The 25837-nt window shown below is 61.2% G+C and overlaps 2 protein-coding genes across 6 annotated transcripts; both read left to right on the top strand.

Annotated features, from left to right (window-relative positions):
* Nucleotides 1-524: 524 nt before the first annotated feature.
* On the top strand, nucleotides 525-5509 carry PRR14 (proline rich 14). Of its 3 annotated transcripts, none has more exons than XM_002721761.5 (12): nucleotides 525-670; nucleotides 1377-1448; nucleotides 1574-1742; nucleotides 2659-2780; nucleotides 2852-3041; nucleotides 3225-3268; nucleotides 3449-3561; nucleotides 3858-4446; nucleotides 4584-4653; nucleotides 4744-4835; nucleotides 4966-5037; nucleotides 5126-5509. In XM_002721761.5, the coding sequence occupies exons 2-12, from the start codon at nucleotides 1426-1428 to the stop codon at nucleotides 5400-5402; spliced, it is 1761 nt and encodes a 586-aa protein (XP_002721807.2). In that variant the 5' UTR covers nucleotides 525-670; nucleotides 1377-1425; the 3' UTR covers nucleotides 5403-5509. The 3 variants fall into 3 exon arrangements, with proteins under 3 accessions (XP_002721807.2, XP_051690949.2, XP_017193244.2); XM_051834989.2 differs by lacking the exon at nucleotides 525-670 and adding an exon at nucleotides 729-942; XM_017337755.3 differs by lacking the exon at nucleotides 525-670 and adding an exon at nucleotides 729-1000.
* A 932-nt stretch (nucleotides 5510-6441) lies between these two features.
* Nucleotides 6442-18654, top strand: FBRS (fibrosin). Of its 3 annotated transcripts, XM_051834967.2 has the most exons (18): nucleotides 6445-8267; nucleotides 8555-8734; nucleotides 9391-9426; nucleotides 9512-9541; nucleotides 10548-10596; nucleotides 10693-10993; nucleotides 12338-12639; nucleotides 12846-13051; nucleotides 13165-13209; nucleotides 13420-13515; nucleotides 13698-13766; nucleotides 14481-14510; nucleotides 14893-14964; nucleotides 15239-15356; nucleotides 15451-15531; nucleotides 16406-16489; nucleotides 16602-16809; nucleotides 16896-18654. In XM_051834967.2, the coding sequence occupies exons 1-18, from the start codon at nucleotides 7815-7817 to the stop codon at nucleotides 17479-17481; spliced, it is 2946 nt and encodes a 981-aa protein (XP_051690927.2). In that variant the 5' UTR covers nucleotides 6445-7814; the 3' UTR covers nucleotides 17482-18654. The 3 variants fall into 3 exon arrangements, with proteins under 3 accessions (XP_051690928.2, XP_051690929.2, XP_051690927.2); XM_051834968.2 differs by lacking the exon at nucleotides 14481-14510 and having other exon boundaries at nucleotides 6442-8267; XM_051834969.2 differs by lacking the exon at nucleotides 9391-9426 and having other exon boundaries at nucleotides 6443-8267.
* Nucleotides 18655-25837: the final 7183 nt, after the last annotated feature.

The raw sequence follows: 25837 nt of genomic DNA, 5'->3' as shown, positions 1-25837 counted from the left end.
CTCCTGCTCCTGCCCAGCTCGGCTCAGCCTGGACACCCAGCGAGCCACAGAGCCGGAGGCCGCAGCCGCCCTACTCGTTGGTCAAGCCCAGGTGTTCCGAGTGAGGACTCTTCCGCACCCCCCCTCGCAACCCGCTGCTGAACGTGGAAACACGCGCTGGGCATCCAATCCAAAAACCTAGGATGTTCCCGGAACCGGCCTCGGAGACGGCCGCTCTAGGAAATTGGGAATTGCACGTATCGTTAGCACGCAGTCGACGATTATTGGCCTAAAAACAAGAGAACCGGAAGATGCCCTTAAAAAACGTGGCGGCGTTTAGCCTCACTGCTGTTGCCTCAGGACCTCAAGAACCCTGGTCCATGACTTGGCCGCTGCCTGGTCCTCAAAAGATGACGCTGTCCTGTCCACTACACTGCCCCGAGGACTAAGTTATCTGCCCCTAACTACAATGGCGGCGCTGGCCGGTTTGGCTTTTTGCCCCTAGGAAAGATGGCCGCCGGGCGGCTTCACTCCGTTTCTCACCACCCCGGAAGACGGGGCCCGGCGATTGGGCGGTGCCCGGAGGCTCCGAGAAGAAGGCCTTCGGCGGTTGGGCAGTGTCGGCCAAGGCTGCTTTTAAAGGAGCCGGAGGTTGGAGCTGTGGAAGACCCGGGATCCGCGGGAGGCGGCGGTAAGCGGCGCGTGGGGGAGGGCGCGGGGCGGCTGGAGAGAGGGCAGGAGTGGGGGGCGGGGAAGGCAACCTTCGAGCCATCTGGTCCCGGGCTGAGAAGGCTGGGCGGGGACCCGGGAGGGCGGAGGGGCCTGTGGGCGGGACCTCCCGGGATTGGAGTGAAGGGGGGTATCTGCTTGACAGTGGATCCCCCGGGATCCAGACTGAGTTCAGTGATGCTCGAGTTCTGTCCGGCGGCGTCTGAGTGGAGCTCTGCGGAGCCGAGGCTCACGGTGGGAGGAAGAGGAGGAGGAGGCGCCTCGCGCGCCGGGTGACTGGAGGCGCCGCGCTGTAGGATTCTGTCCTCGGGGATCCAGTCTTGGGATTCTGATGGGAGGGAGGACTGTCACAGTGTGTGTGGAGACTGCGGCTTTGAAGTCCTCGGGCGGAATCTGCGGGGACAAAAGCCCCGGGGAGGCGTGGGCCGTGGGAGAACTGGAGCGGCCGCGGGCTGGGCTCTCGCGGCAGGTGCCGGGCAGGGCGCGCGGGATCCGCGGATCCAGGCGTCGGCAGCGGCAGGGCGCCCGCTCCGGGCGGCCGGCCGGGGGCGCTCTTCCGCTCCCTTAGGGCTGCGGCCGGGGGGCCACCGGCAGCCGCGGGTGGACCATGAAGGGCGGAGCCCTGGGAGAGGGGCTGGCCTTCACTGCCCGCTCCCCCTTTACCCCAGGCTGCAGCCTGGGAGCCCCCAGGGACCCCTCGGAGCCGGCGCTTCCCCCATGGACTTGACCCGGGACGCCAGGTGAGAGCGCACCCCGCCCGCCCGTCTGGAGCCCGGGAGACCCGGGGATCCTGGCGGCCGCAGCGGGAAACTACAGAGCCAGCCTTGGGTTCAGACGAACGTCTTCTGCTTCTTTCGCCCTCCAGCCGCCCTGGCCAGTCGAGTCTGTGCCGGCAGCCCCTGGCTCGAACACTATGGGGAGACAGAAGCCCGAAACGGCCGAGGCTGCAGCCCCTGGGAACCCCTTCGCCCCTGGAAAAGGCCTCTCGGCGGGTCCTGGCCGTGGTATTGGAAGATGTTATGGCTGCCCACAGGGTGAGCCCCCCCCCCGCCCCCCGCACTGGGACACCTTCTTCCTCCCCCAGCCTTTTTTTTTTTCAGCACCAAAATCAGACTGTTTGCCTACTGAGGGTAACTGGAGTCCGGACACCTCATTCTCATGCCGGTGGCTGAATCCACCTCCCTCATGCTAGAACCCTGTTTGGCTCCCACCTACTCTAACCAAAGGATTGGGCAGTCTCCGGTACCCCTCTCCCTCTCACAACCCTGTTAGGTCGCAGCCCATGCCTGCAGTTCTAAGAAACCCTCCTGCTTTCGTTCCAGCCTAGCCTCCTTTGGAAGAACTGGACCATTTGTCCCATTGCACAGATGAGAAAAACTGAGGCCCCAGATAAGGCAGTGATCCACCCAAAGTCACCCACTCTTTTCATTTTTAAAATATTTATTTAATGTATTTTGAGAGGCAGAGAGAGAGAGAGATGGGTCACTGGCTGGTTCACTGCCCAGATGCCTGCAACAGTCAAGCTAGGGTAAAGCCAGGAGCCAGGAACTCAATCCAGATCTCCCACAAGTGGCAGGGACTCTGGGGCCGCCACCTGCTGCCTGCCAGGGTGCGCAGTCAGCAAGAAGCTGGAATCCAGAGTGGAGCGGAACTGGAACCAGGCACTACGATCTGAGATAGAAGTGTTGCCAGTGGTCTCCTAGCCTCTGTGTCAAACACCCACATCTCTTCAAACAGCCTGAGTGAGACTGAGATTACCCACCTCCTGCACCTGCAGCTCGGACTTAGGATACCCGGCTCCTGATTCAGACCAAGTTGCCTCTGGGGGATCGGAGCGAATACGAGCGAGCTGTGACGTGTGGCTGTTAGCATACCGTTAGGCGCAGCGAGACCCCCTCTACTGCATCCTCATTCCCTCACTCAGCTCCTGACACCTCTTCCTCCTTGAAGGTTCCCCTGGTGCCCGGGGAGGAGCCCTTCCACGCCCGGTGCCACAGCAGGCACCAGGATTCCGTGTGCAGCCAGGCACCTGTCTCGCCTCCCCGACCGGCCGCGTGGTCCTCGCAGGCCAGGTGAGTGTGGCAGGACGAGGGTAAGCTGGGAACCCCGCCTAGCTCCTCTGACCTCTCTGTTCCCTCCCTAGGCCCCCCGACCCGCTGCATTTGTGCCGACAGCCCCTGAGCCACACCCACCTGTCCCCTCCCACCCTGAAGCAGCGAGCAAAGACAATCCTTGGCCCAGAGGAGGGGCCTTCACGAAAGGGGGACCAGGCCCGCCAACCCACGCTGGTGGTGATGCTGGAAGACATAGCGGCTCCCAGACCCCCAGCTGAGGTATAGGATGGCAGACGGTGGGAGAGACCGGAGTCGGGCGGACTTCTCTCTGGCCACAGAGCACAGATGCCGCCCAGACAGACAGCGTAGAGACGTCCGCTGGGCCTGAGAGTGAGGACGCGGGGAGCTGAGGGGTCCCGGCAGGCTCCCTGCCTGTGCCCAGACACTTCCTGTTTTACCCAGGGTTTCGCCAGTGAAGGCCCCAGCTTCCTCACCCCAGAGCAAAGGTGAGATGGGCTGGGGCAGCCTCCAGGCGACAGCCACCCTCCGGGTATCCAGAGCTGGGGCACCAGGATTTACGCAGCCCATCCGTCATAGCACCTTCAGAAGCCTTAAGGGGCAGGGGAGGCGCAGGTGGGATCTGTACCTAGAAACTCGCCCAGCCTTACTTTGCCCCTTCACCCCAGAGCTGAGCCCGTGACTACGGTCCATCGGCCAGGGGCGCCTCTCCACAAGGACCTGGAACCCCTATTCCAGCCGTCTGCTCTGCCTGCAGACCCTCCGGAGAGCCCACCACCAGGTAAGGGACCCCTGCAGAGGAATGAGATGTTGGCACCTGGGAGATCCCATGGGAACTGGGGAGTGTCAGGTGCAGAGGCGGCAGCGGGACAGGATTCAGGACACAAAGGCGGGGTCTTAACTTCAGAGCCTTCAAACTCCACAAGCAGGAGGCCCGTGATGCAGGCAGGGGTGGGCTTATCCCTCTGTGGACAGAGGCTAGTGTTAGCGTTCAGGAGAGGGGCCGTGGCTCCTGAGGTGGGGGCTTAAATGCCCGCAGCCGAGGTGTGCCCACCTGTGACCCTCTCCTTTCCTCAGCCCCAGATCCTGCTCTGGAGCCCCCACCGACCCCACCACCACCGTCCAGCCTTTTACGCCCCCGCCTCAGTCCCTGGGGCTTGGCCCCCCTCTTCCGTTCCGTCCGCTCCAAGCTGGAGAGCTTTGCTGACATCTTCCTCACACCCAACAAAGCGCCACGGCCCCCACCCCCCTCACCTCCCATGAAGCTGGAGTTGAAGATCGCCATCTCAGAGGCCGAGCAGGCGGGGGCTGTTGAGGGCACTGCGTCCGTCAGCCCCCGGCCCCCTATCCGCCAGTGGCGCACTCGGGACCACCACCACCACCACACCCCAGCACCCCTCCCTAAGCTCTCTCTGGGCCGAAGCCACTCCTGCCCTGATCTGGGGCCCCCTGGCTCAGGCACCTGCACCTGGCCCCCTGCCCCACCGCCAGCGAGCCGGCCACGGCCTCGGCGGCACACTGTGGGTGGTGGGGAGATGGCCCGAGCCCCGCCACCCCCTCGGCCCTGTCTCCGGAAAGAGGTCTTCCCTCTCGGAGGAGTGGGAGCAGCCCCACCTTGCTCGTCCGCTGCATCCACCTCCTCCTTCTCCGAACCGGCAGAAGCCAGGTAGCGCTCTCAATAAGCCTTCCTCCACACTCTGGCCCCTGCCCGGGCCCAGCCTCCTTCCCCGAGTGTCCAGGGGGCAGGAGACGGGAATACCACCGCGGCTCTTATCTGTCCCTGAGCCACGACCTTCTCTGCAGATTGGGCTCAACCAAGGGGAAGGAGCCACGAGCCTCAAAGGACAAGGTGCTTTCCGACCCTGAGACCAAGGTAGGTGGACCCAGCAGGGAGCAGCCACGGGGGGGTGGGGGGGCGCCACGCCTCGGGCCACCCCTTCAGCCTCTGTCCCACTAATTGCAGACCATGGGGAAGGTTTCTCGATTCCGAATCCGCAGGACACCAGCCCGGTCTCAACTCAACCTGACCCCGATGGGGCTGCCCCGGCCAATCAGGTAAGGGGCTCACGGGGTCCAGAGCTGCCTTAGCCAAACCAGGCGGAGGCTCACAGCCCTGCACATGTGGCCCTACCTCTCCAGCTCTGTTGGCCCAGGGGGTCTCAGTGGCCCTGCTCTTTGCCCCCAGGTTGAATAAGAAAGAGTTCAGCTTGGAAGAAATTTACACGAATAAGAATTACCAATCCCCCACAACCAGGAGGTGAGACTCCCGGAGGCAGAGGGCGGCCGGGCAGGCGGAGCCAGGGGCTGGCACGCTGGTTCCCAGCGCCTCTCCCTGCCTGGTCCAGGACTTTCGAGACCATCTTTGAGGAGCCCCGAGAGCGCAACGGGACCCTGATCCTCACCAGCTCCAGGAAGCTCCGGCGGGCTGTAGAATTCCGAGACGGCAGCCTCCCTCGACCGCGGCGGCCATCCCGGGGGGTCCGGGCTACGGCGGGCAGGACCCTTACTCCCGCCCTGGCGCCCAGCCCGGATGTGGAGCCCCTATTGCAGCAGCGGCTTGAGGAGCTAGACGCTTTGTTCCTGGAGGAAGACGTGGGCGGGGAGCAGCCCCATCAGACCTAGGAGTTCCGTCCATCCGCCTGTCCGTCCATCCTGGAGGAAGGGAAAACCCTCCAAGGCAGTTATATTTTTTCTCTATATTTCTAGTAAAGTTTTCGATACGTTTCTGATTTTGTTGTTGCGTGTGTGTGTGTGTGTGCCAGAAGCGGAGTTGGAGGCTGATGGGCAGTACAGGCTGGTGTTTCTACCTCGCCCCTCGGAAGACTGGGAAATGGGAGTGGTGCCGGGAAAGGAGGGGATTGGGCACAGAGGGGCGCAACGGTCATTCAGCTCCCGCGTGGGTGGCAAGAGCCCAAGTGCCTGGGCCATCGTCTGCCGCCTCCCGGGTGCATTAGTGGGGACTCAGCACTCCGACGTGGGACTCGGGTCCCAGCGGTAGCTCGACCCCATGCTTTGTGTCCCACTACTGATGCGGGACAGCTCCAGACGACAGGTGACCCTGGGCCCCCAAGAAGGGGCCACGGCCTGATCGAGACGGTCCCGAATTCCTCCCAACGTGCCGGCCACAACCTGCTGCTGGCGGCCCCTTGCGCCCGGCCCGCACGTATCCGGGTGAGAGGGACGGACGTGCCCGCTGCACCAGGGAGCGGCAGCACCCGCGGGACACCAGCCCGAGCGGCGGGCTCTGCCTCCCCGGCCTGGAGGCGGCGCGGACCCGCCCGCGGGGCTTCCGAGAGCCTCCACACCCTGACGACCACCGCCCTCCCTCTCTGTCAAACGGAGCTAATTCTACCTCCTGGCCCCGCTCTTCCCGAGCGAGCGGACGCGTGAGAAAGTGCTCGGCGCACTGCCGCGAGGCGCGGGCGCTCAGGGCGGCGAGGGGACGCCGTTTCCGCCCCGCACGCCCGCGGCGCGCCGGAGAGACCCGCCCAGGTGCCGGCCGGCGGCGTCGCCGCGCGCACGCGCGAGGTGCCCAGCGGCCCGGGGACCGTGCCCAGCGGCGGCCAGGGGGACACCGAGAGTGGCCGTCGGGCCGCACCGGCACAGGCGCGCGCCCCCCAGCGGCCAACCGCCCGCAGTGACTCCCGTACCACCTCCCGACTCCTGCCCCGATGCCGTCAGACGGCGAGCCAATAAACGTAGAGCAGGAAGAGGCGGGGTCAGACAGGGGTCCGCCCCAAACACCTACTTCTAACCAGTCGAGTCACAAGACTTGAGGAAGGGTGGGGCTAAGCTGACGTAACCCAATCCAAGATTTGAGGGCGGGCACATGTTGCCCACGCCCCCGGGCTGGGCTCCGCCCCTCGCTCTGACGTTGCTTCTCGACCTATCACCGACTGAGCTTGTTGGAGGGTGAGGGGAAAGGGGCGGAGAGTGGGAGGAGGTAAAGAGAGGAAGGAGGTGTAGGCAGAGGAGGAAGAGGGAGGAGGGGCAGGGAAGTCCTGGAGAAGAGGCCCAAGACTCCGAGGGAGACGACAAGAGGGTGCGCTGGAGCTCCCCCGCTGCCCAACGGCCGCTCCGGATCCCCTAGGGCGCAAGTCAGACAGAGACGGAGGAAAGGAGGAAGAGACTTTTATGTCGGCGGACAGAGAAGCGCTACCCGTCACCGTTGCCTCACATCCGGGGCTTTGGAGGGCTGGCCCCGCGGCCCCGCCCCCCCTCGCGCCTTTCATGGCGACCGGAGGCGGAGGCTGGAGGAGCTGGGCCCGGAGGAGGCCCCTTTAAATCTCCTTAAAGGGGTGGCCGCTGAACTCGGCAGACTCCAACGCCAGCCTTAAAGGGGAAGTCGCCGAACCGAAGCTGACAAATTGAGACCTGTGCTGTTGGGAGAATTGGGACGAGTGGGGTTTCCCACCTCCTCCTCCCCCACGCAAGAAGGCCTTTAAATTCAGTTTAAAGGGGAAGTGGCCGCCTGTGGAGGACTGGAACTTAACTCCAGAGCCCTTAAAGGGACGGCCTGCTGTCTGAAGGACCCTGGACTCCTTAAAGGGGTGGCCTCTTTTAGCCGGAGGACTTGAGACACTTTTAAAGGGGAGGTCTGCGTTTCGGGTCGAGCTTTCGGCCCCTTTTAAAGGGGTGGCCCTTCCTCTTCCTCGGGGAGACTTGCCTCGACCCCTGGCAGGGGGCGGCCACTGCACTAGGCCGGCCGGACACCGTCGGGTCGTCTTAAAGGGGCCAGGGGCTGGACAACTTGAGGCCTCGCCTTAAAGGGACGGCCACTCCGTTTTCGCCGTCGCGGCCCCGCCGGCCCCGCAGGGGAGGGGGAGGCCCTCGGGCTTGTCGCCCCGGGGGCGGCGCCGGCTCCCCGGGCCTTGGCCTTGGAGCGAACTCGGGGCCCGCAGGTCCTGCTTTTAAGAGGAAGCCGTGGCCCTCTCGTCTCTGTGCAGCCGCCAGCGCCGCGCCTGCGACCCCGGGCCTACGGACAGGCCGCTCCGGGCCCCGCCGCCTCCGGATGCAGCGCTGAGGGCGGTCGCCATGGAGACGGCAGCGGCCGCGGCCCCGGGCCCCGGCTGGGCAGCTGAGGGGGAGCGGCGGCGGCGGCGCTGCTCGCGCCGAGACCGAGACCGGGAGCAGCGGCGCCGCCGAGGGCCAGGCGGCGACGCGCCCCGGGCCCTGCTGGCCGCCCCGCGCGGCTCCTCGTCCTCGTCGTCGCCGCCGCCGCCTGCCAGGCCCTGGTCGTCAGCTTCGTCCGGAGAGCGGCCCGGGGGCCCGAGGCGGCGACGGCCCCGACCCAGGCCTCGGCCCCCGCGACCCCGAGCTCGGAAGCGGCCGGCCGGCTCGGGCAGCCGCGGGGAGGAAGAGGAGGAGGAGGAGGGGGGCGCCGAGGACGGGGAAGCCGAGGAGGAGCCTGAGGAGGAGGAAGAGGAGGAGGAGGACTTGATCGATGGCTTCGCCATCGCCAGCTTCGCCAGCCTCGAGGCCTTGCAGGTGGGGCCTGCTGGGGCTGGGGGCCTTTGGGGGGGTTCCGGAGGGGCAGAGAGCAGGGTACGGTGTCTAGAGTGGGTGGAGTTGAGGGGGGAATGCTGGCACCCCAAACCAGAGCAACCGGCTCCTCTGGCCAGGCCTCTGCCCCACCCTGGGGTGGGAGGAGGTAGAGCTAGCCTCCAGGGACCAGCCGGGCTCCCCGGCCCCCGAGACGCCCTGCGGTAGCACCCCCGGAGAGGTCGGGAGCCTGCCTCTTGCCACCCGCTTCAGTCCCACCTCCTCCTCCACAGAAGGATGCATCGCTCCAGCCCCCAGAGCGACTGGAACACCGGCTGAAGCATTCTGGGAAACGGAAGAGGGGGGGCTCCAGTGGGGCCACCGGGGAGCCAGGGGACAGCTCTGATCGGGAGCCTGGCCGGCCCCCTGGGGACCGGGCCCGCAAATGGCCCAATAAGCGGAGAAGGAAAGAGGTGAGCCTGGCACGCACTCCCCTCCTTTAAAGCAGTGGGGCAGGATGTCTGTCACGTTGGGCGCTTGGCTGCCGGCAGCAGGGACCGCGGTCTCTAAGGGCAGAGGCGAAGACAGCAAGGGCGAGTTCCCAGCCCTGCCCGGGACCTGTCTGCAGGTGCACCCGCTTGCTTTGGGCTGGTACTGTGTGTTTCCAACGCGCTGGGTTAACCCTGTGAGAGGGACGCAGCTGGCCCGTGCGCTAGGCGGGGTCCCTGCCTTCCCCGGAGCGGGTGGCCGTCTGGCAGGACAGCAGCAGGGCTGGAGAAGCCTCGGGAGGTAGAGAGAGCCGAAAGCCACATGAGGAAGCCGCTCGCCCGCCCTGCCTGGGGCCCGGGAGGTGGGCTGTGGTTAGGGAAAGCCCCCTCAGGCCGTCTTAGTCAGACCCTGAAGCTGCAGTCAGAAGTTTTGCCAAGAGGGGGAAAGTTGCTGGGGGCAGGAGCCCCAGAGATGCGCGCGCGCCTAGGGAGCAGGAGTGGGCAGTGAGTGGCAGGGGACGCAGCCGGCACAAGCGGCTGAGTAGGTGGTGAGGACGTCGGCGCCTATGCTGGAAGCGGAGACTCACCCCAAGTGGCCGGCCAGGCCGCGTCCCTTACCTCTGGACTCTGGTCTTTCCCAGGCCTCCTCCCGTCACTCTGTGGAAGCTGGATACATAGTAAGTGCCATCGCCTGCACCACCCTGGCCCCCGGCCCCGCTGCCCTTGCCCCCTCGTGACACCTCTGTCTTTCCTTCTCCCCAGTGTGACGCGGAGAGCGACCTGGACGAGAGGGTGAGTGGGGCTTGAGCTGGCCGGGTGGGAGACCTCCGGCGCAGGGGCCAGAGCCACCCTTGAGCATGGACCTGGGGCAGCTTCACACGGGGCGGTGGGGGCAGGAGTGGAGAGGGGGCGTCTGAGAAGTGAATGGCTTCTGTTTCTGTGGCCAGGGCTAGTTGACCAGAGAATGGACGATCCATGTCTTGCTGTGCCCCCCCCCCCCCCCGGCCTTCCCCAAAGCCCCGGGAGCTGCCACTGTTCTCCAGGGACATCCACAACGACCATGGGACTGGCCATTAGCCAGCTCTCCTAAGTGGGGTGGCGTGGATCAGAGTCTGTGCAGAGGCCGCGGTCACGGCAGCCGGGCCACGGAGCTGCTGTCGCCCGTGCGGGAGCTTTGGGTGTAAGGGCAGATCGCAGCCTCCAGGCCCGCTCGCTGTCGAGACAGCGAGTCGTGGCGGGTAACGCTCCGTCTGCTGGGAGATGTGTGCTCCCTCCCGCGTGTCTCGTTCCTGTTGCACAAGTTGGCTGCACAGGGATTACGGTGACCCGGAGAGTTCTCGTCCAGTCTGAGGGGACGGCTGCTACGCAGTTCTAGCTGATCGTTGTCCCCCAGCAAGAGGGGTCCATTCTCAAGAGAAGCTGCAAATCTGGGTTTTAACGTGGCGGCTTGGGTTTTTAAATATCGGCAGTTACACGTTTGCGGCTGCTCGTGGACACAACGCGTGTGTAGCCCAGGTAGGCCTGTAGGCCGGCAGTAGTGACGGCTGACGTTTGTCCTGGGACTCGCCCGCCTCTCTCTGCCGCCACTGCAGTGCCGGCTGGCTCATCAGGCTCGGCCGCTCCATCGCTTCCTCCCGGCGGAGGCCCATGGAGCTCGCCGTCCGACGGCTGGCAGCCAGGCTGACGGAACAGACTTACCTGCCCCCTCTGCCACTTCTGAGCAGGCCGCAGAGGCTGTTGGCGCGTGGGTGGAGTTCCTGGCCCAGCCGCAACCTAACCGTGTCCCCTTCCTCCTCAGGTCTCTGATGATGACCTCGAACCGTCCTTTACTGTCTCAACCAGCAAAGGTTGGTCTCGGGCTGGGGCTGGGGCTGGGGGCGAGAGAACGATGAGGGGGTGGGCGTGAGCCTCAGCTGAGCATGTCTGTCCTCCTGCCCCCACAGCCTCGGGCCCCCATGGCGCCTTCAATGGGAACTGTGAAGCAAAACTCTCCGTGGTCCCTAAAGTGTCGGGCCTGGAGCGGAGCCAGGAGCAGCCCCCGGGGCCCGACCCGCTGCTAGTGCCTTTCCCCCCAAAGGAACCACCGCCTCCACCGGCCCCTCGGCCTCCCGTCTCACCCCCTGCACCCCTGCCGGCCACCCCCAGTCTGCCACCCCCACCCCAGCCCCAGCTGCAGCTTCGGGTCTCGCCCTTCGGCCTCCGCACTTCTCCCTATGGCAGCAGCCTGGACCTCAGCACTGGCAGGTGAGTGGGCCGGGGCTCCGAGCTGGTCTGGGGCCAGCCCCTGCGTCCTGTGGCTGGGACACGGGATGGTCCCCGGGGGCTGTGACTTGTCACCAGGCTCTGTGAGCCAGGCATAGGACGTCCCTGCAGGACAGAGCCGAGCCCTTTGTACTTTCCTGGGCGGGGGAATCCAGTGTGCTGTTTCCCAATGTCATTTCCTGCTGAGAACTTCTCGTAAGGCACATCTGCTAGGGGCAGTATTCTCTGGAACATACTTTGGGAAATGCTGACATGGTGATTAAGAGAGCTGGCTTTGCTGTCAGACCTTGATTCAAATTCTTGCTCTGCCGTTGACTGGCTGTGTGATTTTTTTTTGACAAGTCACCTCACCCCTCTGAGCTTCCATTTCCTTTTGCTATGAAGTGAAGTGAAATAAGAGGGCGATCCTCTTCAGGCTTGTCGCGAGGATTAATTACGAGTGAATGCAGTGTTTCCCAAAGCGTGCGTGCGCGCTCACCACCAGGGCTCTACGGGGTGACATCAGGTCTCGGCTGAGTGGGTTTTTAAAAGCAGCCGTGAGATAGTTGTGTTGTGCTTTAGAAGAATACAGCCAGTCCACCAGCCTCTTGACTTCTCGTGGAACCGCTCAGGGTGAGGCGCAGTGAGAGAGAGTGCAGTGCAGAAAGTTGTACATGGCGCCGTGGCTGGGCAGCCTTGGGAAGGCGCGGGGCGTGTGGGACTCGCGTTAGCTTGTGAAGGAGGTGCCGGCACTCGGCCTGCTGTAGGTGCTCACCGGAGGGTAAGCGTGGTTGCCACCGTTATCTTTGATGCTACCGTTACTGCTTCTGTTGTCACCATCGCCATCGTCACTGTGATTGAGAAAACTAAGGCTCAGAGAGGGAGAGTGACTTGCTCAAGGTCGCCCAGGGCGTCAATGCGAGACGGGCCCAGAGTTCAGGCCTCCTGACTCCCAGGCCAGGCCAGCGCGGCGCTGCCTCCACTGTCCCAGGGTGGGAACCCAGGTGGCCTGTCATAACGAAGCGTCAAAGTGAATGATCTCTTCTGTGCTGTGCTTGAGTCAGAGGAGGGAGTCATACGGCCAGAGATGACAGCGGCAGCTGTGTGGAAGCGACCCAGAGAGAGCGAGCACGAGCGCAGAGAGGGTTGCTGGGTGTGGGAGGCACCGCAGGCTGAGGATGGGTTCCCGGGGGGCGGGGGAGGAGGGGCCCTGGGGGCCAGGTTCTGCCACCTCCCATGTTGGGAGAACCAAAGTCACAGGTCACGGTATCACCCAGGCTTCTGACCCCTTCCCGTCAGAGCTGGCACCTCCCAACCCCTCACTCATCTCCCCACTTCTCTCCCCAGCTCTTCACGGCCGCCCCCCAAGGCCCCGGCCCCTCCCGTGGCTCAGCCTCCCCCCTCATCATCCTCTTCGTCCTCCTCCTCCTCATCTGCCTCCTCCTCGTCCGCGCAGCTCACCCACCGGCCCCCGACGCCCTCACTGCCCCTGCCTTTGTCCACCCACGGCTTCCCCCCACCTGGGCTGCGGCCCCCCCCACCACCCCACCACCCCTCCTTGCTCTCCCCTGGCCCCGCCCTGCCCCCACCCCCACCCCTGCTGCAGGTGCCAGGGCACCCTGGGGCCTCAGCCGCTAACGCCCTTTCTGGTGAGTTTGGGGTCCTGGCCGGGGAGGGTGGGGGGCCATAGCCCCGGGCTCGGGCCCCCATCGGCTGTGGGGCACCTGGGCCTCAGCAGCCAGCAGGGCTTGAGGAGGGAGTGGCTCGAGGCCAGAGGGAAGGCCAGTCACCGCGGCCCAAGGCCGCTGACCCGCTGGCCCCGGCCATTAAAGCCTTCTCCCCTCCCCTCCCACAGAGCAGGACCTGATCGGCCAGGACCTGAACTCTCGCTACCTGAATGCCCAGGGTGGCCCTGAGGTGGTGGGGGCAGGGGGCTCGGCTCGGCCCCTGGCCTTCCAGTTCCACCAGCACAACCACCAGCACCAGCACACCCACCAGCACACCCACCAGCACTTCACACCTTACCCCCCGGGCCTGCTGCCGCCCCATGGCCCCCACATGGTGAGCTCCTCGCTGGGCTGGTGATGAGGTCCAGAGGCCTGGGGGAGGGCGTGGCCTCCAGGGGAAGGGCCTGGCTCCCCGCTGGCAGCTTACTCTTCCCTTCTCTTCCCTAGTTTGAGAAATACCCAGGAAAGATGGAAGGCCTTTTCCGACATAATGTGAGTGTGTGTGTGAGTGTGGGCGGTGTGTGGGTGTGGCTGCTTCCATGCCTAAGGCCCTGATTCCTGGGGTCCAGTCTTCAGAGCAAGAGCCTTGAGCCTGGGAGTGCTCCCGGGGGGGCTCAGGGTGGAGGCCACAGGCCTGACGGGCAGACCCGCCGTGGGCTGCCCCTCCACCCCCTGCTTGGACCAGCCCCCTTCTCTCCACAGCCCTACATGGCCTTCCCTCCCGCAGTGCCCGGGCTCCCGCCGGGCCTCCCGCCGGCTGTCTCCTTTGGCTCCCTGCAGGGGGCCTTCCAGCCCAAGGTGAGCTTCCAATCCAGACCCAGATCCACGCACCGCCCTCCCCTGCCCCGTCCGTGCCCGGCCTCCCACCTTCCTCCGAAGCCCTGCTCCCACCTTGGCCCCCCGCCCCGCTTGGTTCTGCGTCCCTTTCGTGTGCGCTTGGTGCCAGCTCTCCTGTCTGACCCTCCGCTCCCCTTTCCCAGAGCACGAACCCTGAGCTGCCACCACGACTGGGGCCAGTGCCAAGCGGGCTCCCCCAGAAGGGGACACAGGTGAGGGGGGCCAGGCAGGTCCTGGGGGAGTCGGAAGGCACGCGAGGGGAGAGCACACGGCCCGCCCATCCTCCCTGCAGTATGCAGTCAGGGATGTCCCGGGCCACCTGGTGAGCAGCAGGCCTCCCCAGCGCAAGGAGCAGTTTTCATGGGGTGTCCTTGGGACGAGATGAGCAGTACAGTGTGCTTTGTAGGGGCTTTTAAATTTCGTAAGTCATAGCACGCTTGCTGCTTTTTTTTCTTTTTGTTTTTTTCCAAATGACATCATACCAGGAAATTCTGTCCATAAAACAATTAAAAGATAAGCTGCCCCTTCGTGAGGCAGCTGGGAAGGCAAAGCCTTAGACCCCAGGACTCTGGGAACTTTGTGAAAAGCACAGGACACGCTTCCTAAAGGGAAGACTAGACCAGAGGTCCCCCAGTTCCCGGAAGAGGCCCTGTTTCCACGGAAGGCTTAGGCAGACCCCCGTTATATAAGGTTGTTCATGGGATAGCTTCTTGGATTGAGACACCCCCATCCTGCCTACCCTAACCCACCCCCACCCCCAGCACTCCCAGCAGGGTGCCCCCAGAGGGCCTGATTCAGAAACCTGCTGGAGGGGAGATGCTCAGCCTAGGAGGATGGGACTGGGTTTTGCCACAAGGCAGGTTTGAGGGAGGCACCAGGCACGAACAGGTCTGAGTTGCCTGCAATCTCTCCTTTGCCATCCCCAGATCCCCGACCATTTCCGGCCACCTTTGAGGGTGAGTTTGGTGAGGGCCTCAGGCTGCATGAGGCTGGGGGCTGGTGTCAGGGTGTTTGGCTGAGGGGGGTTCCTGCTGGGAAAGGAGTGAGGAGCCCAAGACGGGGGGCGGGGCAGTGAGCTGTGGAAGAGCAGAAAGTGGAAGGCGTCGGGCTCTCAGACCTGGGCTCGGACGGAAGCGCCACGGGACCTTGGGCAACACAGTTGATCTCTCTGAGCCTCAGTTTCCTAGGCTGTAAAGTGAACCAAGCCATCCCTCAGCTCTAGGGGTGACGACTGGGGACGTTGCGTGCCGAGGCCAGGCCCAGGGCCAGGCCTGGAGTGGGTGACGAGTGAACCTTCTTTCCTTCCCTTTCCCTTTGGTCATCCTTCTGGGGCGCCAGAAACCAGGGAAGTGGTGTGCCATGCACGTGCGCGTGGCGTACATGATCCTGAGACACCAGGAAAAGATGAAGGTACCGGGGCCGAGGGGCCGGGGACCGCGGGGCTGAGAGTCAGGGGAAGCCCGAGCTGGGCGGGGTCACAGCCGGCATCTAGTTCCTCAGTTAGCGCTTTGGTTCTCGGGCTCGTTAGGGGAATGGGCAGAGACGGCTTGGAGAGACCCAGAGGATAGGCATCCAAGCCCCATCTTGGTGCTGGCCACCCTGGAGGGTACCCAGGGGCAGGAGAGCAAGAACGGGACCTGCCCCGGCCCCTCCCTCACGGCCCCTCTCCCTGTGTCCCACACAGGGTGACTCCCACAAGCTTGACTTTCGGAACGACCTCCTGCCCTGCCTTCCGGGGCCCTATGGGGCCCTGCCCCCTGGGCAGGAGCTCTCCCACCCGGCCTCCCTCTTCACTGCGACTGGTGAGTCTGGCCAGCCCCACCAGGGCCTGAGGTTCCCTGTGTGTAGCCCGAGGCCCACTCAGCCTCATCAGGATCTCCCACCTCTCTGCCCCAGGTGCCGTCCACGCTGCAGCCAACCCTTTCACGGCAGCTCCCGGGGCCCACGGACCCTTCCTGAGCCCCAGCACCCACATTGGTAAGAGCCAAGGGCACGTTGGGCAACCCCGGCCCATCTCCGGCCTTGTCCCTGATCTGGGGAAGCTGAAAATCAGACCCTAGAGACAGCTGGAATGGGCGGCGCAGGGGAGGGGACCCAATTCCACTTGCTTTGTGACCTTGGACAAGTTACTGTACCCCTCTGAGCCGTGATGTCCTCACTTGGGAGATGAGTAGAGGAGGAGCGGGTGACTTTCACGCTCCAGCCCCTGTCTCTGAAGCAGCCCGTGGTAGGGGCCGGTGAGCCCGTGGTAGAGGAGTTGGGTAGGAGGCTGCGTCCGCCCGGGAGAACATGCTTCCTGACCCCGAGGGACCTCAGCAGCCCCCTGGGCAGAGTTAGCCGAGTGTGGGTAGACGAGGCGGAGGCAAGCCCATGACGTAGGGAAAGGTGTCTGTGGCTGTGGTCACAGGGAGGTTCCTTTGGGGACGGAGATGTGTTGTTCCTTCTGGCTGTGTGATGCATGCGTGAAGTTAGGGTCAGGCTGGGGGAAGCAGCAGAGGCCTTCAGGAGAGCTGGGTTCTGCTAAGATGGGTCAGATAAGCAGAGTGGGGGAGTAGGGCAGGAGGACTTGACCCCTGCTGAGAGAGAGGCCCACCCCCTGGCTAGGCGACCGGTGGCAAGTCATTTCACCTCTCTGAGCCTGTTTCTTCATCTCTGGGTGGAAATGGTACTTCTGCCTCGTGGGGCTTGCTGTTGATGCTCAGCAAAGCTCCATGCCTCGCGGGGCCCAGGAGATGCCCAGCACGTGGTGGTTAGAACCAGGGGCTCTGGGGCCTGCCTCTTACCAGCCAGTTTCTGGTGCCTGCTGGGAGCTGCTGCCCAGGGTCCTGACCGGTCCCCTTTACTCCTGCAGATCCCTTTGGGCGTCCCACAAGCTTCGCCTCCTTGGCTGCCCTCTCCAACGGGGCCTTTGGAGGCCTGGGCAGCCCCACATTCAGTGAGTGCTGGGGAGGGCGGTCGGGGGGTGGGGGCTGGGGCAGGGGGTGCTGCGGACCGGCAGGCCCCGGGGAGGCCGGGCCCTGGCACTCTCTCCTTTGCCCTCTGCCCAGACTCCGGCGCCGTGTTTGCCCAGAAAGAAAGCCCAGGGGCACCCCCAGCCTTCGCCTCCCCTCCAGACCCGTGGGGCCGCCTGCACCGCAGTCCTCTGGCCTTCCCTGCCTGGGTCCGGCCCCCTGAGGCCGCCCGGACGCCAGGCTCCGACAAAGAGCGACCTGTGGAGCGGAGGGAGCCCACTCTCACCAAGGAGGAGAAGGACAGGTAGGGCCGGCCGCCGCGCCCCTGCCGCACCCCTGTGCCCCACGGCCACCCTCTGAGTGCCCTCTTCTCTCCCCACACCCGCCCAGGGACCTCCCCTTCTCCAGGCCCCAGCTCCGCGTCTCTCCTGCCACTCCCAAGGCCCGGGCCGGCGAGGAAGGGACCCGGCCGGCCAAGGAGGCGGTGCGGGTGAAGGAGGAGCGGAAGGAGGAGGCCGCCGCAGCCGCCGCCGCTGCTGCCGCTGCCGCAGCCGCTGCCGCCGCCGCTGCCGCCGCGGCCACGGGGCCCCAGGGCCTCCATCTGCTGCTGGAGAGGCCGCGGCCGCCCCCCTACCTGGGCCCCAGCCCCTCAGAGCGCTGCCCCGGCTTTCTAGAGCCCACCTGGCTGGCAGGCCCCCCGCGCCTCGCCCGGCCACCCCGCTTCTATGAGGCAGGGGAGGAGTTGACAGGCCCTGGGGCCGTGGCTGCTGCCCGTCTCTATGGCCTGGAGCCTGCTCATCCCCTGCTCTACAGCCGCTTGGCACCTCCACCTCCGCCCACTGCGGCCCCAGGAACCCCGCACCTCCTCAGCAAGACCCCACCGGGAGCCCTGTTGGGGGCACCACCTCCACTTGTGCCGGCACCCCGGCCCGGTTCCCCACCCAGGGCCCCTGGCCCTGCACGGGCTGACAGGTGAGGGAGGGGAGAGCCAGGGGCAAAGCTCCATCCCCCCTTCCTTTGGACAAGGTCCTAGGGCTGAGGTTTTTAAGCCAGGGCTGGAGGGCAAAGGTTGTGACCTCACCAGCCACCTCTGAGGTTATGGAACCCGGGAGCAGAAGCCCCAACCCCCAAGGAGAGCACGAGTCCCATGGACCGTGGGGTCACTGGGAGGGCAGCAGTGACCAGCCTCTCGAGAGAGGGGCGAGTGTCTGTGTGTGTACATGACAGCGGGGTCCAGAGGTCAGAGCCGGATCTCCCGAGGTGCACCATCACCCCCTCAGGGCCTCTAGGCCCCTGGGCTGCCTCCCCAAGGGCTCACTAAGCCAGAGGCCAAAGTGCCCCCCTCCCCTCACCTACCACCCATGTCCCCATGCCCTCCTAGGGCTGGGGGGAGGGGCTAGCGAAGGGGGGTCCCATGTACATATTTATCACCCCTTCTGCATAGCCCCCCAGACCTTTTGTACATTTTTACAGGGGTGCCCCTCAACGATCCCCTTCCTGGTTAATTAAATCCTCAGACTGGTGCTGTGTTCCTAGCCTCTGGCCTCTCTGTGGGAGGGCGGGGGGGACTGCAGGGGCAAGAGCCGGGTGGGGACAGGCAGGAACCCAGGGCTCCTCCCTGGGACTGCGGGGTCCCGCAGGAGGTGGACCAACAGAAGGGACCCAGGCTGGGGGGAAGGGCAGATGCTTCCTGCTTGGCTGACAGCCTGGGTTCCCCCGACTTGTTCCTGTTTAACTGTGTGCCCCTTACCCCCAAGAAGGCTCAACCTCCAAGCCTCAGACTCCACCTCTTACTGGCTCAGTACCCCCACCCGATTTCCAAGTGCCCCCAGGACTCCTGGGCCCTGCTCCACAGAACCCTGTTCTCCAGAACCCTGCCCCAGGCCAAGGTGGGGACCGGAAAAGGTCACCACGCACCACACACCAAAGAAGGGGGTCGGCCCGGGGCGGGCGGCACGGGCAGCTTGTTGAGCGGCCTCGCGGCAGCAGCCCCAGCCTTCCCAAAGCAGCAGGCGCCTCCGGGCTGGGGCCCGACCTAGAAGGCAGGGGTCAGTTTCACAAAACCGTATCGTTGACTTTTTTTCCCCGGTGGGGCTTATTCTGTAACATGACTTGCGGATATTTATATAAAAATGAGTGTTACAATGAGGCCCCCGGCTCCTCTTTGAGTGCGTATGACGGTCGCCTGGGGTGGGGCGGGGGGGTGGTGAGAGGGTTGGGGTAGGGGAAGGGTGAAGACAAGATCACCTGGGCCCTGAGAAAGCTTTTCCCCTCTCCGACAGGGGAGAGGCTTCCTGCCACCTCTGGATGCGTGGGGAAGTGGGGTTGGGGGGAGTGTTGACCTTTGCAGCCCAGGGATCTGTATTACGTAGGATGGAAGCGATACAGAAAGACAGGCAAACCAGGTCCCTCTGACCTGCCAGCTCCCAGACCCCTTGGCCTTCCCCAGAGGTGACCGCGCCCAGTCACGTGGTGTGCGTTCTTCAGGTCTGGAAGAGAGCTACAAGTTTTATGTACCTGTTGGTTTTAAGTAGCATAGGATCGTCCTAAAGCAGAAATAGTGCAAAGGGAAGTAGTCCATAATCTGACCTCAGAGCGAACCAGCACTGGGGGCGATTCCTCCGATTCTAACTATATGCTTAAAGTATTTTGAGAAAAAAAAAAAAAACAAAAAAACAGGATCTGGTGAGGTGTACTGCTTTGTACCTTGCTTTTCTATTTAATAGTATGCTTTGATGAAATCATTAAAAAAAAAAAAAAAAACAAGCTGGGCTCCTACGGCTGGCCCTCACCTCACCCCCAGAAGTAGCTGGGTGCTGTACCAATTGCCTTAGAGAAGATGCAGCCAAATTCTGCGCCTCGGCCACAGGTACCCAAGATAGCAGAGGAAGGCCCAAGCCCCAGCTGCTCCAACAGAAGTCAAGCAGGTGACCAGAAAGGGAAATCTGCCTTGTGATGGTGTCACATGTTCTCAGCTTCCCGAAAAACCAGAAAATCCGTCCACACTGGCCGTGCCATCCCTGGGGCTGTCCCTTGAGATGGAGTACTACCTCTCCAGGTTGCCACTGTCCCCTCTACCCTCTGGTCTTGGAGCAGGCTGCTGTCACTACTCAAACTACCTCCCTCTCCCTGGCCCCCTCGGCATTTGAGCCTGGAACTTTCTGTGCAGTATTTTCTAGACATGTGCTCGACCTCTCCTAGGTCTCTCCCACAAGCGCCTCAGATCTCCCTTAACTGGGTCACCCAGAGCCAGTGCCTGCCTCCCACCACCGATGCCATCTCACCAGCATCGAGTCACAACCCGTCACCCACTCGATGATGCAGCACCCGAGCTGCTTTTATTCCCTGATCCGCTGTTGACGTCATCCATTGTGCCAGGCACTGAACTGGGGGCTGGGGCTCCCGAGGTAATCAAAACAAATCTCGCCCTTCCTGGAGCTTCTCTTGCCTGAGAAAAGCAGCAAACGTTAAATAGGCTACAAGCAAAGAATTCCAAGGGGTGCCTTTTTAGTGCCTGTGTCCTATTTCCTGTCCCCCTCTTAACCAGTGTCCACCGTTGATTGCTCTCTGCGTTGTCTGATCCTAGCTTAGGGCGACTCCACGGGACAAGTGGAAGTCACCGTTTACTAGGAGCAGGGGGGTGGGGGGACAGCAACACTCCTGTCACCCTCGTGAGTCTGCTGTTAGGAGACACAGTGAACAGGCTCACTCTGGGAGCTGTGCAATCTCGGTTTTTTAAAATACTCATTTGAAAGGCAGAGACAGAGATCTTCATCCACTGGTTCACTCCCCAAATGCCAACAATAGCTGAGACTGCATGGGGCCAACGCTGGGGACCGGTACACAACCCGGGCCTCCCCACAGAGGTGGCAGGGACCCAGTCACTTGAACGGTCACCTGCTATACAGGAGAGATGAGTGTCAGCCGGAAGGGCCACACAGGTGCTTACATGGGGTAACGCATGTAATCGGTGCTTAGCACAGAATGTAGTACCCAGCGGACATCCGGTAGACAAGAGTTGATTGTAACTTAAAAGACTAACAGCCGGCGCCGCGGCTCAATAGGCTAATCCTCCGCTTTAACCTAACGACCTCTGTCCTTCCCGTTCCCGTGGGATACTACCTTAGGGTTAGTTAGCACCTCTCAGGTAATGTCTCCGACTTGCCTGGGTTTTGACAGCCTTGATGGTTCTGAGGACTGCTTGTCAGAAGTTGCGTAGACCGAGCCCTGCTTAGGACTTGTGTGTGTTTCCCCAGGTCGAGAATGAGGGACTTGGCGGAGGTGAAATGCCATTGTCCTATTTCCATGTCAAGGTTCCGTGTCCTGCAGACAAAATGCCAGGACTGATGGCCTTGAGCACTTGGACAAGGTGCTGCTTGTCAGAGAGGACTGCGGAGTGACTCAGCAGCCCTGAGGAAGTCCCCGGTCGCCCCGCCGGGGTCCGCACGCTTACACGCCGGGATGGCGCGCCTGCTCGCTGAGAGCAGTGTTAGCTGCAGTGTTTGGAATGTTCCCACGGGAGGTTCCTGTCTTCTCCCCACTTATTTATTTGTACTCGGTCACATGTTTCTATGCCTGTGAACTCACAGGTGTTTATTTCATCGTTTATAGCCGAGTATGAATTTATTACGCTCAAGTTGTTCCAGTTTTCAGTTTTTCAACTGGCTCTGTGTCCTGGACGGACCACCACACTGTGGGATTTGCTTGCTCTTTTTTTTTTTTTTAAGTATCTTTTAGCATTGAAATTTACTTTTTACTGTTTATCTTTAAAAAAAAAAAGATTTGTTTATTTATTTATTTGAAAGGCAGAGTGACAGAGAGAGAAGAAGAGACAGATCTTCCATTCACTGGTTCACTCCCCAGATGTTTGCAACAGCCAGGGCTGAGCCACGCTAAAGCCAGGAGCTGGGAACTCCATCCCAGTCTCCCACGGGAGTGGCAGGGACCCAGCTACTTGGGCCATCACCTGCCGCCTCCCGAGGGCGCACTTTATCAGGAGGCTGGATCAGAAGCGGAAGTAGCTGGGACTTGAACTCAGCACTCAGGCATGGGATGCGGGCGTCACCAGAGCAGCTGCTTCCCAGGTTAGACCACAACACCTGCCCTACTGTTGATGCTTTTGTATCTTTGGAATGTTGTGTCCTCGGCCAGCTTTGTCTGTTTTTAAAAAGTAAAAAACCACAGGTAGTGCAATGAGCAGAAAACACAGTCCAAACTCTCAACATACCAGAAAGCAGAGCTGGAAGGTGGGCTTTCTGCCTCAGTTTCTCCTTCCCAGACACAGGCTGAGTTCTTGTTTCTCCAGAACAACCTCAAAAGGATTTTTTAAATTATTTTAAACAAATGGTGACATAAAGAACAGTGTTGTGTATATTGCCTCCTTTTTTATTTTTTTAAAGATTTTTATTTATTTATTTGACAGGTAGAATTACAGAGAGAGAGACAGAGACAGACAGAAAGAAAGGTCTTCCTTCCGTTGGTTCACTCCTCAAATGGCCACAATAGACGGAGCTGTGCTGATCCAAAGCCAGGAGCCAGGAGCTTCTTCCTGGTCTCCTACGCGGGTACAGAGGCCCAAGCACTCCACTGCTTTCCCAGGCCACAGCAGGGAGCTGGACTGGAAGAGGAGCAACAGGGACTAGAACCGGCACCCAAATGGGATGCCAGCACCACAGGCAGAGGATTAACCTAGTGCACCGTGGTGCCGGCCCCCCCCCCTTTTTTTTTTCTTTTTAAGATTATTTATTTGAAAGGCAGATTTATAGAGAGGCAGAGAGAGAGAGAGAGAGAGAGGTCTTCCATCTGCTGGTTCACTCCCCAGATGGCTGCAACAGCTGGAGCTGCGGGGATCCGAAGCCAGGCGCCAGGAGCTTCTTCCGGGTTTCTCATGCCAGTGTAGGGGCCCAAGGACTTGGGCCATCTTCTACTGCTTTCCCAGGCCACAGCAAAGAGCTGGATCAGAAGTGGAGCAGCTGGACTCGAACCGGCGCCCATACAGAATATTGGCACTGCAGGCAGCAGCTTTACCTGCTATGCCATACCGCCACACACACACACACACACACCCCACTGCTTTATTTAAAAGTCACTGTTTCTTGAGGATTGTTCCTTTGAGGACACAGAAATCCACCTCCTTTTTAGCCTTGCCTAGTATTCCATCGTAAGATGACACAGTAAGATACTGAACCAGTCTTCACCAGCAGACGTTTACTTTGTTTCCAGTCTGTGTGCTGGAACACAGAATTCCAGCGCAATGCCTGCACCTCACCCAGATCTTTGCATGTCTTTTTTTAATTTTTAACATTTCATTTATTTATTTGAGAGGTAGAGTTACAGAGATAGGGAGAGACAGAGAGAAAGGTCTTCCATCTGCTGGTTCACTCCCCAAATGGCCGCAACAGATGGAGCTGAGCTGATCTGAAGCCAGGAGGCAGGCGCTTCCTGGGGGCCCCCCACGCAGGTGCAGGGGCCCCCCACACAGGTGGAGGAGCCCAAGGACTTGGGCCATCTGCTGCTGCTTTCCCAGGCCTAGAGCTGGATTGGATGTGGAGCAGCTGGGGCACTAACTGGTACCCATATGAGATGCCGACTCCACAGGCAGAGGCTTAGCCTACTATGCCACAGCGCTGGCATAGTAGTGTCTTTTTTTTTCTTTAAGATTTATTTATTTTACTTAAAAGTCAGAGTTACACAGAGAGAGGAGAGACAGAGAAAATGAGAGAGAGGGCTTCCATCCACTGGTTCTCTCCCCAATTGGCTGCAACGGCCGGAGCCATGCCGATTGGAAGCCAGGTGCTTCCTCCTGGTCTCCCATGCGGGTGCCGGGCCCCAAGCACTTGGGCCACCCGGGCCACAGCAGAGAGCTAGACTGGAAGAGGAGCAACTGGGACAGAATCTGGCACCCCAACTGGGATAGAACCTTGGGTGCTGGCGCCGCAGGCAGAAGATTAGCCAAGTGAACCGCAGCGCCGGCCTGGTTTTTTAATTTAAGTATTTTAAAGAGTTACAGAGAGAGAGAGACAGAATCTTCCATCTGCTGTTCATTCCCCAAATGGCCTCAACTGCTGGGGCTGGGCCAGCCCAGAGTCTAGAACTCCATCTGGATCTCCCACGTGGGTGTCAAGGGTCCAAGCACTTGGGCCATCTTCTGCTCTCTGAGGCCCGGTAGCAGCGAGCTGGAAACAGGGCAGAGGGACTTGAACCAGCACTCTGATGTGAGATGCCAGCGTTGCAAGTGGCAGCTTAACCCACTGAGCAAATAAACCTGCAGGATGGATGTCTAGACGTGGAATGGCCATCCAAAGAGCATATTCCTTTTTTTAAAAAAAGATTTATTTATCTATTTGAAAGTCAAGTTACACAGAGAGAGAAGGAGAGGCACACAGAGAGAGAGAGGTCTTCCATCCCCTGATTCACTACTCAATTGGCTGCAATGGCTGGAGCTGTGCCAATCTGAAGCCAGGAGCCAGGAGCTTCTTCCAGGTCTCCCATGTGGGTGCAAGGGCCCAAGGACTTGGGCCATCTTCTGCTGATTTCCCAGGCCACAGCAGAGAGCGGGATCAAAAGTGGAGCTGCCGGGACTAGAACCAGCGTCCATATGGGATGCCAGCACTACAGGCAGCAGCTTTACCCGCTTCGCCGCAGCGCCGACCGCACACCTTCCTTTGAAATTAAGTCAATGCAAACAAACTATCGTCCACAAACCTTTCACCTGCTGTCACTGTCACCGGCGGTGCTCGCGAGAAGCCTGTTTCCCACACCCTTGCCGACGCTGAAAGGTAACGAGCGTCTTTGGTCTTTGCCAGCCTGAGAAGTGAAAAACGATGACTCACGGGGGTTTTCTTTTGCGCTTCTTCTATTCCACGTGAAGTTGAACATCTTGCCGTCCGTTGTAAAATCATCTGCATTTTCCCCATCGGGTCCTCCGTCCTTTCCCTTCCTGCTGTCTCTTCCTCTGCACTGTGTGTGCCTCCAACCTTGGCTTTGTGCCTCAGTGTCCGTTCCTCGCTCATTTATTGCAACAAATAACCGATACTCTAAAGTGTTTGCTTACTATCCGAAAGGCAGAGTGACATCTGCTGGCTCGAGACAGATGAGACTGGGCCAAGCCAAAGCCTGGAGCCAGGAATTTAGTCCAGATTTCTCCCACAGGCGCCTACCTGCTGCCTCCCAACGTGTGCATTAGCAGGAAGCTGGGATCAGGGAAAGAGCTAGGCCTGCAACCGAGGTGCTCCGACACGGGAGGCGGGCGTCCCGGGCGGCATCATGACTGCTAGATCAAATGCCTAAAACCACCACACCACCCCCTTCCATTTCAGGGTTTTTTTTTTTTAAGATTTATTTATTTATTTGAAAGCATTATACAGAGAGAGAAGGAGAGGCAGAGAGAGAGAGAGAGAGAGAGAGAGAGAGAGAGAGAGAGAGATCTTCCATCTGCTGGTTCACTCCTAATTGGCAACGGCCGGAGCTGTGCCGATCCAAAGCCAGGAGCCAGGAGCTTCCTCCCAGTCTTCCCACGTGGGTGCAGAGGTCCAAGGACTTGGGCCATCTTCTACTGCTTTCCCAGGCCGTAGCAGAGAGCTGGATCAGAAGTGGAGCAGCCGGGACTCGAACCGGCGCCCACACAGAATGCGAGCACTGCAGGCGGCGGTTTTACTCACTACGTCACAGCGCTGGCCCCTCAATTTCAGTTTTAAAAGGATTACACAGGGGCTGGCATTGTGGTGCAGCAAGTTGAACCAGTGCTCATGACACCAGCATCCCTATCAGAGCGGCGGCTGAGTCCTGGCTGCTTCGGTTTTCACGCAGCTCCCTGTTACTGTAATGTGTCCCGGGAAAGCAGTGGAAGATGGCACAGGTGCTTCGACCCTGCCACCCAGTGGGAGATCCGGATGGACTTCCTGGCTCCTGGTTTCAGCCTGGCCCAGACCTAGCTACTGTGACCACTTGAGTCCTGAACCAGCAAATTAAAGCTCTCTCTCGCTGTCACGTGCTCACATGTGCTTTCTCTGCCTTTCTCTTTTTTTGTACAAAAAAAGGGACCACACAGCAGCACAGTGCGTGAACTAGACATTAACACTTGTACACCCGACCAGGCACGGTACTTTCCATCCTTAGCCTGTTTTATCTGGAATATTCTGGGGGGCAGGGCTACTGTAAGCAAACCCAGTGTGTCAAAATCCGGATAAAATCATTGCAAACTGTTCGCTGTGCCAGGAGTACTGAGGTCTCCAGTCTCTGGGCTCAGGACTTTTTGCTTGTCAGTGATGAACAGGCCCCAGCTTTTTTTTTTTTTTTTTTTTTTTTGCTCATCTAAAGGAATCATCTCCCAC

This window comes from Oryctolagus cuniculus, chromosome 19 (assembly GCF_964237555.1).
Source record: "Oryctolagus cuniculus chromosome 19, mOryCun1.1, whole genome shotgun sequence".
Lineage (NCBI taxonomy): Eukaryota > Metazoa > Chordata > Mammalia > Lagomorpha > Leporidae > Oryctolagus > Oryctolagus cuniculus.
The sequence above is the reverse complement of the archived record's forward strand: the minus strand, read 5'-3'. Positions and strand labels throughout refer to the sequence as shown.

Excerpts from the sequence above, each read along its gene's own strand:
- PRR14 (XM_002721761.5), top strand. The coding sequence starts at position 1,426 with ATGGACTTGACCCGGGACGCCAG. Across the intron at positions 1,449-1,573 it reads GACTTGACCCGGGACGCCAG|CCGCCCTGGCCAGTCGAGTC; the intron begins GTGAGAGCGCAC and ends TTCGCCCTCCAG. Across the intron at positions 4,654-4,743 it reads TTTCCGACCCTGAGACCAAG|ACCATGGGGAAGGTTTCTCG; the intron begins GTAGGTGGACCC and ends CACTAATTGCAG.
- FBRS (XM_051834967.2), top strand. The coding sequence starts at position 7,815 with ATGGAGACGGCAGCGGCCGCGGCCCCGGGCCCCGGCTGGGCAGCTGAG. Across the intron at positions 8,268-8,554 it reads CCAGCCTCGAGGCCTTGCAG|AAGGATGCATCGCTCCAGCC; the intron begins GTGGGGCCTGCT and ends CCTCCTCCACAG. Across the intron at positions 9,542-10,547 it reads AGAGCGACCTGGACGAGAGG|GTCTCTGATGATGACCTCGA; the intron begins GTGAGTGGGGCT and ends CTTCCTCCTCAG.